The 14,570-nt window shown below is 40.6% G+C and overlaps 1 protein-coding gene across 27 annotated transcripts in view; it reads right to left on the reverse strand.

The window, feature by feature from the left end:
- Positions 1–14,570, reverse strand: part of LOC105225857 (F-actin-monooxygenase Mical) — an 88,581-nt gene that overhangs the window by 7,539 nt on the left and 66,472 nt on the right. For 18 of the 27 annotated variants that reach the window (XR_007421566.1, XR_007421552.1, XR_007421565.1 and 15 more), the window contains 3 exons: positions 14,308–14,426; positions 6,932–14,085; positions 6,126–6,264 (listed from right to left, as the gene is read on the reverse strand). Coding sequence is in view for 5 of the 27 variants with exons in the window: in XM_019990103.3 (XP_019845662.2) it covers positions 694–726; positions 1,521–6,044; positions 6,106–6,264; positions 14,308–14,426 (4,835 nt within the window). In the remaining 22 variants the exon portion in view is untranslated. Of the gene's footprint in view, positions 1–693; positions 727–1,520; positions 6,045–6,105; positions 6,265–6,931; positions 14,086–14,307; positions 14,427–14,570 lie in introns of those variants that run through there. The other 9 variants (XR_007421571.1, XM_019990103.3, XM_029550046.2 and 6 more) reach the window with 4 other exon arrangements.

Genomic DNA, 14,570 nt, shown 5'->3' on the forward strand with positions numbered 1-14,570 from the left:
AATAATATAAAATTCTCCTCAAAAACAAAATTCACTTTTGGTTTTCATATAAAAAACCTCTAATTTACTGCAAACTAAATATAAAATTGACTAAATGTATTTAACGTTTTCAAGGTAAGAAATTTAATAATACTATAATAAATAGCTTAAAAAATATTTTTTTAATTGAATTGACTCTCTAAAATCAGACTACTTCTACACCTTGCTAATATCAATACCATAATTGAAAGTTAACAAAAAAACTACCGCTAAAATTTTCACTACAGTTAATACTTTACTTCGATTAATTTTAATTATAATCGTCGACAACTTTTTTTAATTGATGAAGAAGTTACTACGAAATACTAACTACATGAAACGAGTATTAAATTCATAAAAATAAACTAATTTATAGTTCAAGAATCATAATAAAATATTACTAATGATAGAGATAGATGTTCTGCCTACAAATAATGACTCTTTTGAAAATAATGTTGTGAAAAACTATGAAAGAGCTTTTATATTATTTGTTTTTTTTTTTTTCTAATTTTCTTTTAAGCAGTAAAAGTCCAAAATGCCAAATTTCATGTTAGTTTGGAATAGAAGCGTTTAGAAAAAGCATTAACATGTATAAGCGAAAAGAAAGCTTTTTTGCATATCGAAGCAAATGAACTTAGAAATACAAGTAGAGAGCTCAAAAAATGTTAAGCTTACACCAAAACCGATACTCCTGACATCGAAGCAAGACTGCAAAAACGAAAGACTCGGGTTAATTGATTGTTACGCATATATACGAGTATATAAGAAACCAAGTTCTCATCACACACATTATAGCAGAATTATATGATATATATGTAATATTTACGTATATTTGGTAAATATGTACACTAAGCTGAAGTGTAAAAAATAGTAAATTTTATTAAGCAAAAATTGAAATCGCGATTCTTATAAATGAAAAAAGATAAACAATTTAAAGCACAAGTAAAACTTACAACAGAGCACAAAGTGAACTGTATTCTGTTCTGTTTTGTTTTCGTTTTCTTTATTTTGAAACATCGCATATTTTGAGCTGAAGCAGAGGGCTTTTAAGAGTATTTATCTTATGAATGAATATATTTTAGCCAGAAAATACTTGAGCTTATTGTACATTCTGAACCAATAATAACATATTAATGACATGCCTAATTAATACAACATAAATAGACAAATTAAGGCAATTAATCCAAACTCAACGAAGAGACAATAATAAGCAACTTTGTGGAAAATCCACTTCTTTTATAGTCTTAAGATTGCATCTTCACCGAATTAAGATTCTTCAGTGGATTATATACTATGTATTAACATTTACTGTACAACTTAAATTTCCTTAACATACACACATACAAGTCATCCCACCACCAAACATTTGACTTGCAGCACACGATCAACAGCAGTTAGCTGCGCATATTACACGGGATGTCAGTGAGCAAACACACACACACACATACACATCACACAAGGCTACAAAAAGCAGGGGCGCAATTGGAAAGCCGTTTACTAACCTTGGATCTCTCCTTAGTTTTGGGCGATATGCGGAAACGACCAAAAACGCCCATATCAATGCCGCTTGAAGCTGTTGTGCCATTTTTGCCACTAGTTCCCGGACGCTCTGACTGTGCAGAGCCAACTATGCTAGTTGCGCTACCGCTGCCACCACCACCGTTACTGGTGTCCTTTTTCTCCTTATGAAAGAAGCTGGATAATGATTGTATTAAACTCTTACGACGTTCGGGATCCTTTTGCCTGCGACTGGTCTTGCCTTTGGCCGCTGCTTTGTTATTGATGCTTCCCATGCTGGACTGTATGGAGTTGGAAGAGAGTAGCAAATTTGGATCGGATGTAAAATCGGCAGTCGCACCGGTTGGTTTTGTATTCGAATTGACATCTGCAGATAAATCCGATTGTTTGCTCGTCAAGTAAGCTAAATCGTTGACACTTTTCGATGCGCTCAACCGGCGATCACATATGCTCTGTTGTTCCGTATCGTTTGGTGATTTCAGCGGAACTTGTGTATGTAGTGCGGTAGCAGTGTTATTTTTGGTTTCCAAGTGTTCGAGATGCAAACGTTGGCGCAATAATTGCATTTTGTCCTCTGGGCTGAGACCGAGTTCAGTGTTCGACTTGAGTCGAGCACGAGCGCGTGCTTCGGTGCGTAAATTCTCAGTCGACGCCGATAGTGAGCTATCTACACTTAAGGTAGAAATTAAGGGCTTCTGATTGCGATTATGACGCGCAGGTGCAACTGGTGTCACAAAGTTGTAAGCACTTTCATTCTTCAATGTTGTTTTGTTGGATTGATTCGGTAAGCCATATGAAAACGATGGAGTTTTAGTCAATTTGTATCTTTCGAATGCATCCAATTGCTCGCTGGTCAAGTGTTCGCTGAAGGGTCGTTGATGATAACCAATAATGCGAGTTGGCGAACCGCCGGACATTCCATAGGCCGACACATAGGTCGATGATTTTTGTAGTGGTACACTATCTCTGAAATTTGAGCAATTTGAACGTTCTTCTGTGTCCCTTGCCACAGTCGTCGACGGCGTCGCTGCTGTGGATTCATGATAGTGCGCTCGGCTGGTGCAATTGGTGTCAGTAGTTGTGGTAGCCGCCGCAATTTTCGGTGTAGGACTTAGACTAGAGCCACTTGCGTAACCGCTTGTTAGCATCGTGCGTTGGCGACTGCGATGCAAGCGTTTTTCGGCATTTAACTGTTTCTTTGATTGTAGTTTGTCCATGACTAGGTCATGTATCAGGTCCTTCTGCTTGGTGCGTTCCTTCGTGATCTCCTCTAGCTTGCGTGTCAATGTCGGAATTTCAGGTACCTTGTGGATTTGTGTCGCCGCTGCGGAAGGACTGGCAGTTGCCGTTACAGATGCATTAGCAATCATGTTTTCCGATTCGGCTGGTGTTGCTTCTATCACAGTTTGAGCATTTCCGACGGGCATTTCACCTTTGGAACTCTTTCGCCTTTGTTTACGCACATCGGAATCACGAGCCGTACTGATTTGTGTAATTTTTTGCTGCAACGCACGAACACATTCCTCATAGGACAACTCATTTGAGGGTTTACGTGGTGCTGCTTTCGGCGCAGTCGCTACAGGTGCAGCATTTCCTTGTGAGACACCATGCGGATTTATTGCTTTGTTCGAAGAGGCAGTTGAACTGCTCATTGTTGTGCATGTTGACTGTGAGGTTTTTGGATTCTTATCCGAACTGCTGGGAGTTGAACCAGTTGTCAATTCAGCGCCTTTATCTACAATATAAGTACTGTTGAGCACATCGGCTACTTTTGGTGAAGATGAGTCAAGCGGGCTGGTTACAACGGTTAACGCTTCACTCTCTTCCGTCGTGGTCTTAGTAGTGGTGGCGGTCGATAATTGAATTTGTGAGTTTGGTGTTGCTGTGAAGAGACTGTCGTCTTCCAGGTCATTAAGTGTGCTGGAATCGGTCAGTGATTGTGTCATCAGTGAAGGTGGACCTGTGGCTTGGGATTTTTCCGCCAGCGATGCTACCAAATGTGACTCTTCATTCACAGGTGTCTTAAGCATATCATGTTCATGATCATCGTTTTGTAAGATATACGCCCCCTGTTCAATGTAATCTACACCAAGTTTCTCATCACGCTTGGTAGCAACTGGTTTATGCGTACTAGCTGCAGATTTGGCAGAATTCGTTTTGTGCGTAGGCGTTTGCTTTGGTGTAGTTTCGATAAACTCCACGTATCCGCGATTCCGCAACAGCGCTGTGTTGGTAGCAGAATATCCTTCCGCACATGAACCCTCAGAGCCGGTATCCATAAATTCAATATCATCAATATCGATAGATTTCAAAATGCCCTCGAATTCCGCAACCGGCGCTGTTTTATTTATCTCACCCAGCATTTCAATCGTGGTCGGCAATTTCGAAGCTGCAGACATACGTCTCTTCTCTTTTTTATTACGTTTAATAGTTCCCTTGTTAGAGTTGAGCACGAACTCCATATCAATGAAATTCTCCGAAATACAATCGTCAGCGGTCCAGTCCGACAACTCGGTTTCAGTTAACGCCTGAGTTCCAGTCAGTTCGGTTTCTGAGTCGGATCCGCGAGACATTAGTTCTCCCGTCGGTGTTATATCACTGTCTACAAGCGGTGAATTTGGTGTGCGGTCTATGGCAGAGCAAGCGACTGAAGCAGCTGTAGGTGTTGTGGGCGTGTTTGGTGATTTTTGAACAGTATTCAAATTCAACGTAAGTGGCTTCACCGCTTTTGTATGCTCCATAGTTTGTTCAACGATTAACGGGAGATGTTTAAGACTTTCTACCTTATTTTCGTTTTTAGTATCGAATTTAAGATTATATGTCTTTATATTTGGCGGTCCACGTTCTGGCAATGGCGGACCTTTCTCAGGCAATGGTGGTAATTGTGCTTCATCAGTATACGCATTCTCTGTCTCTTCATCCTCGTGTAATTTATTTGTTTCAGCCTCGATTACCGTACATTCTACCGGTTCGGGTGTCGCAGTAACTGGTTCCATATCAGCTTCGTTTTCATCTTCGATTTCCGATGTCTTGATGGCTGGCGTCTCTGGTACGACAACGCCCGCAGGTATTTCCATGTATTTTAGATCTTCAGGATCACCAATGTATTTACCATCAATTATCATCAAACTATCAATTTGCATGAGTGTTCCGGATGTGTCATGGATTTCTACACGTGGTACTTGATGTCCAATGGCCATACCACCGGTTTGTGTATCTGGACTAGTCGTTGACTCTAATATATAGTGTTGTATATCTTCGATACTCGATGAGCCAGATGTGCAGCTAGAGCCTTCGGTTGATGACATTGTGTCCGTTTTACGTGTGCTCCACGGTATGTTCGGCACTTGTATTTGTAACGTATCGTTCTCGAAAAGTTCTTCGAGTTTTTCTGGTGAATCCATTTTCTCCTCGTCGCAAGAGTGACTCAAAAGATGCTGTTGATCCTCTGTTTGACGTAGTGGTGTTGTCTTACCTGCTGATTTTACTTCCTGCCCAATATGACCCAGTAAATCGGGTATTCTTTCTTTAACATCTTTCGAAACATCGGGCTTCAGTTCTTCTATTATGGTATTGTCACTTTTTACTGGTGATTCGCATGTAAGATCTATAATTTTATTACTATCGGCAGTGAGCAATGCATCATTATTTTCAGGGGAATTGGGTTTCATCTCAGCATCGTCAACATTAATGTTCTCAATGAAATCGATATTCGATTCCAACATTTTCGTTGGTATATCTACCTTCGTAATATCTATTATAGATTTTGGTTTTTCCTTTTCCGGTGTAACTAAATCTATTGTGGCCAAAATTGTGTGACTATTAGTTGGTGTTGAAGGTGATTTTTTGTTGTTGACAGTCTCGACCAGAGTCGTATTAACAGTCTCCGAATATTCCATGCCTTTATTCAGCTCATTTTTACTATTCACAAACACGTTTTCCTTCTCATTATCCGTCGAGGCAGTGGACGAGGCCTTCTGTATCGTAATTTCAACTTTTAGATCGTTCAAAATGTTTGTTGTTGCCGAACGCATTAAATCGTTGTTTGTACTTTCGCCTAATTTCGTACGATCCAAAAAGGTTTTCATGCTGGCTGAAATACCGCTACCTGGATTCAGTAGCTTTTGGCATTCGGATATATTCGACTGGAAACTTCGTATGCGTGAGTCGAGTACCGAAGTAGAGCCCGATTTTTGTATCTTATTGCCATTGCCCTGTTCACCAAGCAAATAACGTTTCTTGAGCTCTAGACTTTTCTTTGAGGCGATGCCCTCTGTACTGGCCGTTTTATTGAGCAGATAATCGCCGGGACGTGGATTTTGTAAGGGAGTACGACTTTTCGTTAAGAGCGTCGGATCCACCTGTACGAGTGGTTTGAATTGTGGTTGTGGTGGGTTCACTTGATATTTCTGCAGATAACTGCCTCTCAAGTTGTGTGCATTAGCAGTGTTGGCGGATGGTATGTGATGTCGTTGACTGGCAGTCGAAGCAATAACGGTAGATTTTACCTATAATAATATTAATTATGATATGTATGCATACTTCTGTGTATTGTTTAGACAATCTTACTTGAACTTTTGTTGGTTTTCTGAGGTGAGTATCATCGATGAATATTTTAGGTGTCTCACGAATTATTTCATCGTGATCGAACTCCGAATCAGTGGAAATTTCCGTAGCTGAATTGAGCTCAACCTCTTCGGGAGATGTCGTCTCTGATTCGCTTTGAACCTGCAAAACATAAATACATATTAATTAATTGTCGAATTGCTAGCTTATATATTTAAAGGCAATGAAGAAACAAATTCCAACAAATATACAATAAAGGCTGTGAACGTTGTGTACCAATACACAGTCATAAACAAAACAAGGCAGTGAGTAGTCGGATTTGTGGATTTTTGCTTGTGATCTCTTCACAAGCGGTTTAGTCGATATTTTAGTCGTGTTGCGAGTTTGGAAGCAAATGGATGCGCAAAATGCATGCAAAACGATGGGAGCAATGATATTTCAATTCATTACACAACAATCAGCAATGAGGTACGATCCAAAAAGGCACAGCACAAATGAGCACAAGTACTACACTTGAGGAACGCATTTATAAAAGTTTTGATTAATTTATTAATTAAAAAATATAAGTATTAGCATAGAACGCTGCAAAGTTGGTTAAATAACGCTAAACAATGGGTTAAAGTGAGTTCAGCGCACAATGGACGCACGTTTTGTTATGCCCGCACATGATTCCGGGTTAACATGAATGGCGCACGTATGTATCGATCTATCAATCTCGAGCGAAAACAAAGGCAGCTAACTTTGAAGCAGTTATTATTTATAGCTTAATACACACTTGTACGCCAAAGCGGTATTGGTTTGGTTGGGTTATGTATTAGTTCTTTTTTACCTTCACAGATCGTACCCGATGGTGGTTATTGAGTGTTAAGCCTCAACTCTCTCTTATTGCACTTTGTCATAATTTTTGTTTTAACTTTTTCAATTCCTTTTCCGCTCTGAAATGTGAATGTGTGGGAGACAATTTTGTTAACCGCATTCAAGGATTTATATGTTTGTTTGAGGCACACCGAGCGTAAACAAGCTGGCGGGCAGTTAGGCAGACGTTTTTGGTTGAATGGTTGTTGGTTGGTTGCTTGGTCCGTTGGTTGGTCGTTGGAGGGTCGTACGAATATTTTTTTTTGTTTTTGTTTATGTTTGTGTTTACGTTTACAATTATTTAAATTGATTACTTTAATTCTTTAGTGTGTGTAATGCTAACTAAAGACTTTGATATGTGTATGTTGTACTATTTTGTTGAGACTGGCGTTGGTTTCATTACATTAGTTTGTTATTAAAATTTTTTTTATTCAAAATTGTTTATAACTCTTACAAATATGTGAATGTACTTATGTTTTCAACTTGTTTCGTTCGTTATTTGAGCCAAAGTATGGGATAAAAAACAACTCTTTGAAGTTTCTTGGCTCCCTTTGAGTTTTGTTCGTGTTGTAGTTGTTGTTGTTCGTTGAAAGCATTGTGTTAATATCTCCAAAATCTAATGTTAAATGGAAATTTAGTGCATCTAACAAAATAAATGAATGCATATTTCTTTTAAGCTATAACGCACGATTCTTTGGAGTGTTCCCGTTCACGGTGCCGCGAAGGACTACGCCTAGTGTAGTCGTTGAAATGCATGCTGCGTCCAAGGGCGCCACCATACGCCGTACTACCTGTAGTCAGATATGGATTGTGGCTTAAAGAAGTGGTGCTGGTATATGGTAATGTCGGTGTGCCATAAAGGCGTCGGTTGCTCAACGCATAATCTGAATTATATGTAGGCGTGTAACTATAATGACTATTTGACAATCTGCTATGATCGCGTCCAAGTGTTCGTGAAGTGGGAAAACGCGTCAGCTGTTTGCTCTTATACCCGTTGGGTCGATAACATTCCAACTCGTCCTCCGCTGCATCGAGTGCCTCACGTTCTATGCGCTCTGCGTTGACTACATCGCGTAAATATGGATTCCGTTCAGCAGCACGTTCATTGATAAACTCACTTTTACGATTATGTAAGCGTTTGCTGCGATCCAACAGCATTCGTGTACTGGCGTCTATCGTTTGTTCGGGCGTTTGACCAACTGGTATGTGTCGCAACGGTCGTTTCGGCGCACCACTGATCGAAGTGTGTGTAGATGAATTGTCAACACTCGATGGTGACGACCGCGTACCAAAATTAATCGAGGGTGCCGCTTCATAGATTGAGGTGATAGGTGAATCTTTACGAAGATCTGAGATTGACTTTGACGACATTTTGCCATCACTTATTTCGTCGGTAGCCAATCTATGCCGAGTAGTTGGTTGTGGTGAATGTGATTGCATTTTGCGGTATTTGCTTCTATTCTTGGAGATCTTTCTCATGAAGTCATCGTCGTCTGAGTATTGTTCACTCTCTTCGTTGAATACCGTTTTGCCATCAGGCCATTTGCGATTACGAAAAACTTCGGCTACCGGTGATCGTGGAGCTGAATTGGCGCGTTTCACCTCGATCACCGTATCGGGTGAATCACTCATATCGATCTCAGGTGAAAGCTCCGCCTTAGGCCATGGTCTATTCTGAAAAACTTCGGCTATAGGTTCATTGATCTCTGGTAACACTATCGGTTGCGGTTTTGTGGGAATTTTCAACTTTTGTGGCATCGGCGCTTCCCTCGCTTCACCATTGCTCATCAGCTCGATAAACGCAAATGAGCTACAACGGGAACTAAGTGAAGGTAAATCTTCTGTTTCCGCTGGTATTACAAGCTTTTTAAAGTTTGGTGGTGTGACCTCTCTTTGTGTACTAATACTATCTTGTGTCCCGCGACGCGAACTCAGTGGTGTGGGACGTGGTGTTGTGCACTTAGAGTTGTTGTTGCTGTTGATTTTATTGCCCGATTGTGGTTTCTTGACTTCTAGTTTATTTTCATTCTCTCTTTCTTTTTTCTCCAATTCTTTATATTCTTTGTCACGTTGTATCAATGCTTGACGGCGTTCCATTTCGAAATCTTCTATTATACGACGTTCATCTGAGTCACTGCTGTTAGAGGAAATATTATTCAGCAGTCTTATTGAACTCGTTGGCGACACATCTTTTATTCTAGTTTCGTCTAAACCACGACGTTCGGCATGAATGAATTTACGTCGCGGCATAGGACTCGCCGGCATTTTAGTCATATCCCATTCCAACGATCGCTCCTTACTTGAGGCTTTGCTGGAATTTGGTACGCTCAAAATCTCATTGCTGTTTGATGATTTTGTATTATCTTCCCTTAAGCTGTCTTTAAGATTAGTGGCCGTGGATAGATTCTCTGCTGAGTCTGAATTGCTTGCAGCTTGTAGTAACCGCCATTGCATCAATGGAGAGTTACCAAGGTCCACATTGGTATATTGCGTTGGTTTGCATTGCGTGATCGGAGAGTCATTGAGAGTCTGTATCTTATCGCTGCCAGTAGAAGATTGCGATAATTTTCGCTGTAATAACGGGCTCTGTTTGAGAGGCGATGTTGTTTGTTCTAAGACTGAAGATTTTGAAAGCCTTGGTGTGTTAGAACTCGTTTCGGTTTCAATTGTTTTCCCGTTTATTGCGGAACGCGGTTGGTTTCGCTGCATTGCTGGAGGAGATTCGGTTGCATTACTCGTTTTTTCATCAATGGAGGCCTGTGAATTTCTTCGAAGGGTTCGCTGCATTACTGCAGATTCGGTTGCATTACTTGTTTTTTCATCAATGGAGGCCTGTGAATTTCTTCGAAGGGCGATTTCAGGTTCATTGGATGGAGTTATTATTTGATTAATAGAAGTCTCAGTTTTTACTGGCATTTCAGGAATCACATTCGAAGTGATATCTTGAATTGGTTGCTTATTATTAGAATGATTGGCTCTACTTTCTTCATCTTTAATGGTTTGCACATCATTGATCTTCACATCTTCCTTTTGTTTTATTTCCGCAACGTTTGAAGTTTCTTTAGGTATATCCTTAATAGGAAGTTCCACTACAACACTATTTGAGCTTTGTACGTTGCTCGTTTTTTCTTTCAATGGGTTTGATCGTTGAACAGAGGTTGGTTGGTTCTGGTAATGGCTTTCCTTCACATCCTCCAATTCATCTTCGGATATGTTACGTGGGAACTTGTGTATTGAAATGCCACCATTTGCTGCTAATTCAGCAGTTAAACTTTTTGTGAATGTTGTTTGCATTAAATCCTGCACCGATGGAGGCATATTGTCGGGACATAATTTTGCTAATTTATGTTTGATGCGTTGTGGTGCAATGGGCGCTGAAGCTTCACTGGAGGATGAGGTACTTTTCTGTCGCCGCTGCGGACGGATGGGGAAAGGCATTTCTTGGGGTTCCATATAAAGCATTGTCTGTATACTCTCGAGAGTTAAGGGACCTGCTTTGATAGCTGAGGGATTGCAGAGTGTTTTTTGATCAGCATTAGACGTGACACTTTCGTTATTTTCATGCTCATCGACTTGTGTGAAATCAGATGACGCTTTGGGAGATTCCAGTGTTTCAAATTTGATTGTAGGCACCTCATCCTTTTCTAAAGACTCAAGTCGATCAACAAAATCTGCGTCCTCTTCGATCGTGGTGCTCTTCAATGGTATGCGTGGTGTGATGCCCACCAATTCATCGTTCGAATCAAACTCCACATTCACCAACATTTCATCTGAGAACTGACTAAATAACTTTTCGATGCTTTCATCCTCTGACGAGCCCCGCATACGTACTGTGGTCGGTGCAGCACTGGGGCTTTTACTAATAGACGTACACAATGAGTCACATTCCTCTTCTGTATTGGCGTTTTGTTCGCTGTGTTCGTTAGAAAGGCGTTCTACAATATTTTGAAACAGTTCATCCACATTTCGATTATCTTGCGAACTTTGCGTTAGTTTTGTGGCTACAGTATCCAGTTTTTCAGCCAGGGAGACGTCTGAACACCGTCGCGAATGTAAACTTGCGGCGGAATTGCGGCGTGAATTACTTAGCGATTTGTCACAGCCTGTCTTTGGTAAATTTTTTATGTCCTCTACAAGTGGTCGCCTTTTTAATACCGGTGTTTCTGGTGCTGAATTATCAGAGTTGTTGGAGTTCTGGCGCGATAAAGTTTTGGTTTGAATAGCCGTGTCAGTAGCATTGCACGCAACGCTATTGGATCGGTTTGGATCGCAAGGAACTTGAGCCGCAATAATATTTTGGTCAAGAACTGGCGCTACCTTGGTCTCTAAGTTGATTATACTACCCTTTTCTACTAATAGTAAGGTTTCGAAGTCTTCCATTTGACTTTTAGGCGGCGATATCGTCTTCCTTGCTGCTGCTGCTGGTTTGGAAGCCCTGTCGGTGTTATTTTTTGTGTTTTCGGAATTGTTGCTTTGACTTTTTTTTGGAGAAGGCGACTTACGTTTGGCATTCTTTGAGTTAACTTGTAAATTTGTAGACGTTTTCGCTTTCGTTTCAGTGTTTTTATTTAAGTTCTTGCTTGGCGATGATGACTTCTTCACTGTGCCGTCATTAACTAAAGTGTTTTTTGTGGTTGCAACATTTTTCTTCTCAGGTGATTTGGTTTTAATTTTTTCTGGTGATTTCGATTTGATACCGAAAAACTTGGCAAACTTCGACTCACGATATTGCACTGGCAAATCTTCGTATTTTGACTTTTTCAATGCTTCGGTTTTGGCTGCCGCTTCTTCTTCTTCAATCGCACGTTTCTTTGAAAAGAAGTTATCGCGTTTCTTTTGTAGAAAATTGGTTGCTTCATTACGCCATTCAGACTTCAGATATTCCATTGTCTTCTCCAAATCACTCAACGAGTCGGACTCACGCGACATGACAGAATCATGAGAAATTAGTGACTCACGCGACTTGTTTAAATTGCTTACGGTTGATTCCATACGCCGCAGTTTGAACGATTGCTCCGAGGACTTAACCGAACTCATTGATTCGAAACGTGCCAGTAAACCTTGTACACCAATGGGTCGGTCGCCGTCCTCTTTAGTTGTCAATTCGTCTTTCGCCATGCTTCTCTCTTTTGAGAGTCGCTCGAATTCCCCCTCCCCCAGCGATTTGGTTTTCAGCAATCGTTTTTTATTGCTAATTGTTACAGGTTCGGCTATGCCTAAATCTATGCCTGTTTCTTGGAACATACGCTCAATTTTATCTGAAAGATCTTCACTAGGTGATTTTTCCTCCTTGAATAGTTTCGAATACTCCGCACTGGGTGAATGCATCTCCTTGTCGGAGGATTGTAGAATTTCATCTAGCACCCGATCAGATTCATCACGTGGTACAATAGATTTGTCTTGTACGCTATTGGCCTTTTTCGCTGCGTTTCCTCCCACCTTCTTTTTTGGCACAATCTTTTTTATTATCTTCACATTGCCCTTCTTTGTCACAGCGGCCGTTGCAGTTGTGGTTGTGACGGCGGTTTGACCGCTTTTTGCTGCAACATCTTTATTGACCACGACTGGTGTATGTTTCTTTGACAAATCAACGGCGCCGTCCAACTGATGATCACGCAAACTGAAAGCGGCGTTTCCCAGTGAAGCTTGTCGCTTCGGCGCTAGTTTGTTGACCTTAACCGGAGTTGTGTTTTTATTGCTTGCATTTGTGGATGTAGTCGGTGCAGGCGCAATGGCATTCTCCGTTTGCGATTTCTTCAACTTGTCTGCTACAGTCACTACGGCACTGCGGCGCTGTGGCGTCGGACTGCTGGGAAAGTATTTCGCTAAATCAACATCCTTTAAATTTTTTTGGTTTTTATTGACCGCAGCGGCATTGGTTTTCTGTTGCTTTTGATCGGGAAAATATTTAGAGAGATCTACGGATGGGTTTGCTTGGGAACTAACAGTTGGCACAACCATTTGCGATTTTATGGCGTCCATTGTGCCGGAGAAACTCTTTGCTTCGATTTCCTTCAACTTTTCCTGCATCAATCGTCTGTCGACCTTTGGTGAAAATTTACTCTCCGCGTCATAAAACAGCTTACCCATATCTGAATTCGACCGATTAGGACCAAATCCCTTTTCTTTGCTATCATCAATGTCCTTCACAAGACCCAATATGTTTTGTATTTGCATTCGGCTATCGTTGGCTATCACCTCGTCTTTAGATGTGAATTTTTCCGAACGCTTAAGACTATTTGTACGACTAACAGACTGCTCGCTACTTTTAGCAGATTCTTTGTTTTCCTGTGTAGCTTTGCTCTTAAAACTATTGGAGCGACTAGCGCTTGCACTGGGCTTTTTGCTGGCGCTAGGACTGGCAGTAGGACTTAGCTGTTGTCTCTTAAGACTGCCTTGGCGATTAAGCGAAGCTGATTTTATCTCTGCTTTCAAACTCGCCAATACCTCTTCAGGTGAAGTGGCTTTTTGAGCCGCGGCAGCCTTTTTAATATCTGTGCTGGCATTCTCGTTACTCTTTTCGGATTTTAATTCTGTTTTTAACTTCTCCAACACACTTTCAGCCAATGCGGTAGGCTGTTTTATATTCTCATCAGCTTTCGCATTTTCTTTCTGCTCTTTTAGCACCTCCTGTTTCGGCGCAAAGCGATTTTCAAATGCCGACTTGGGTGCTAGTGGATTTGAGTTGCTCGCAGAGTTGTCTGCCAGCCATTTTTCTTTCATTGTTAGCTTCTTGAGTATATCGCTCTTTACTAAATTTTCTTTGGCTATGGTTTCGATATCCTTACTCATTTTGACCACACTGTTGAGGCGATGTAGTTTCTCATTGATTGCTTCAATTTCGGCGCTAAAGCGGCGTCCAGTACTTTGTTCCAACTTCTCAATATCCGTTTTTGTAGGTGGTGGCCCTTTAGAGGAGACGTGTGTGGTAAGTGGTGCTATGTCACCAGCAAAAGAGTCCACCGACTTGAAGGATTTTTCAGAGTTATAAGAATTTTCGGAACACTTATCAATATCTGGTTTAGGATCTTGCTTTAACTCTGGCTGTTCAATAGGCTCATTACCCGTCGGAACCGGAATCATTTCTACATTTTCAATGCTTTCATTATTTTCCGCTGGTAATTGACTCTATTTTTATGTTTTGATTTGTGTATTTGTTTGAAAATTTAATTTAGTAAAAATTATTGTGTGATAATAATGAAACCAACACCATTAAATTTTGCATTTCAAGGTGAGTATATGTATGTGATGACAATTGATAGAAGAAAATAAATATAAAAATAATAGTGATTTATTGCAAGAATTAATAAAAGAACATAAGCTAGTTCAATATCAACGATAAAAACTCACCTCAGTTTCCGTGTCAGTGGGCAAGTTCGCGGGCAGTGGCTGTAGGCGCACTTCTTCTCGACGTAGTTCACGAGCCTTCTTGAAGTCTTCACCTTCGGTATCGTCTTTACCATCGTCATCTGAGAAATAGTCAATGCAAAGCAATTGTAAAAAGAGGCATAAAAAATCCAAAATGCCAACAAGTGAAAAAAGTAGTATTTGAGCATAATTTTGATAAATTTTAACGAACCAAATCTCTAAGCCCTGAGTCTTAGTTGATGACA

The sequence above is a fragment of the Bactrocera dorsalis genome, chromosome 2 (genome assembly GCF_023373825.1).
Source record: "Bactrocera dorsalis isolate Fly_Bdor chromosome 2, ASM2337382v1, whole genome shotgun sequence".
In the NCBI taxonomy this organism is placed as follows: domain Eukaryota; kingdom Metazoa; phylum Arthropoda; class Insecta; order Diptera; family Tephritidae; genus Bactrocera; species Bactrocera dorsalis.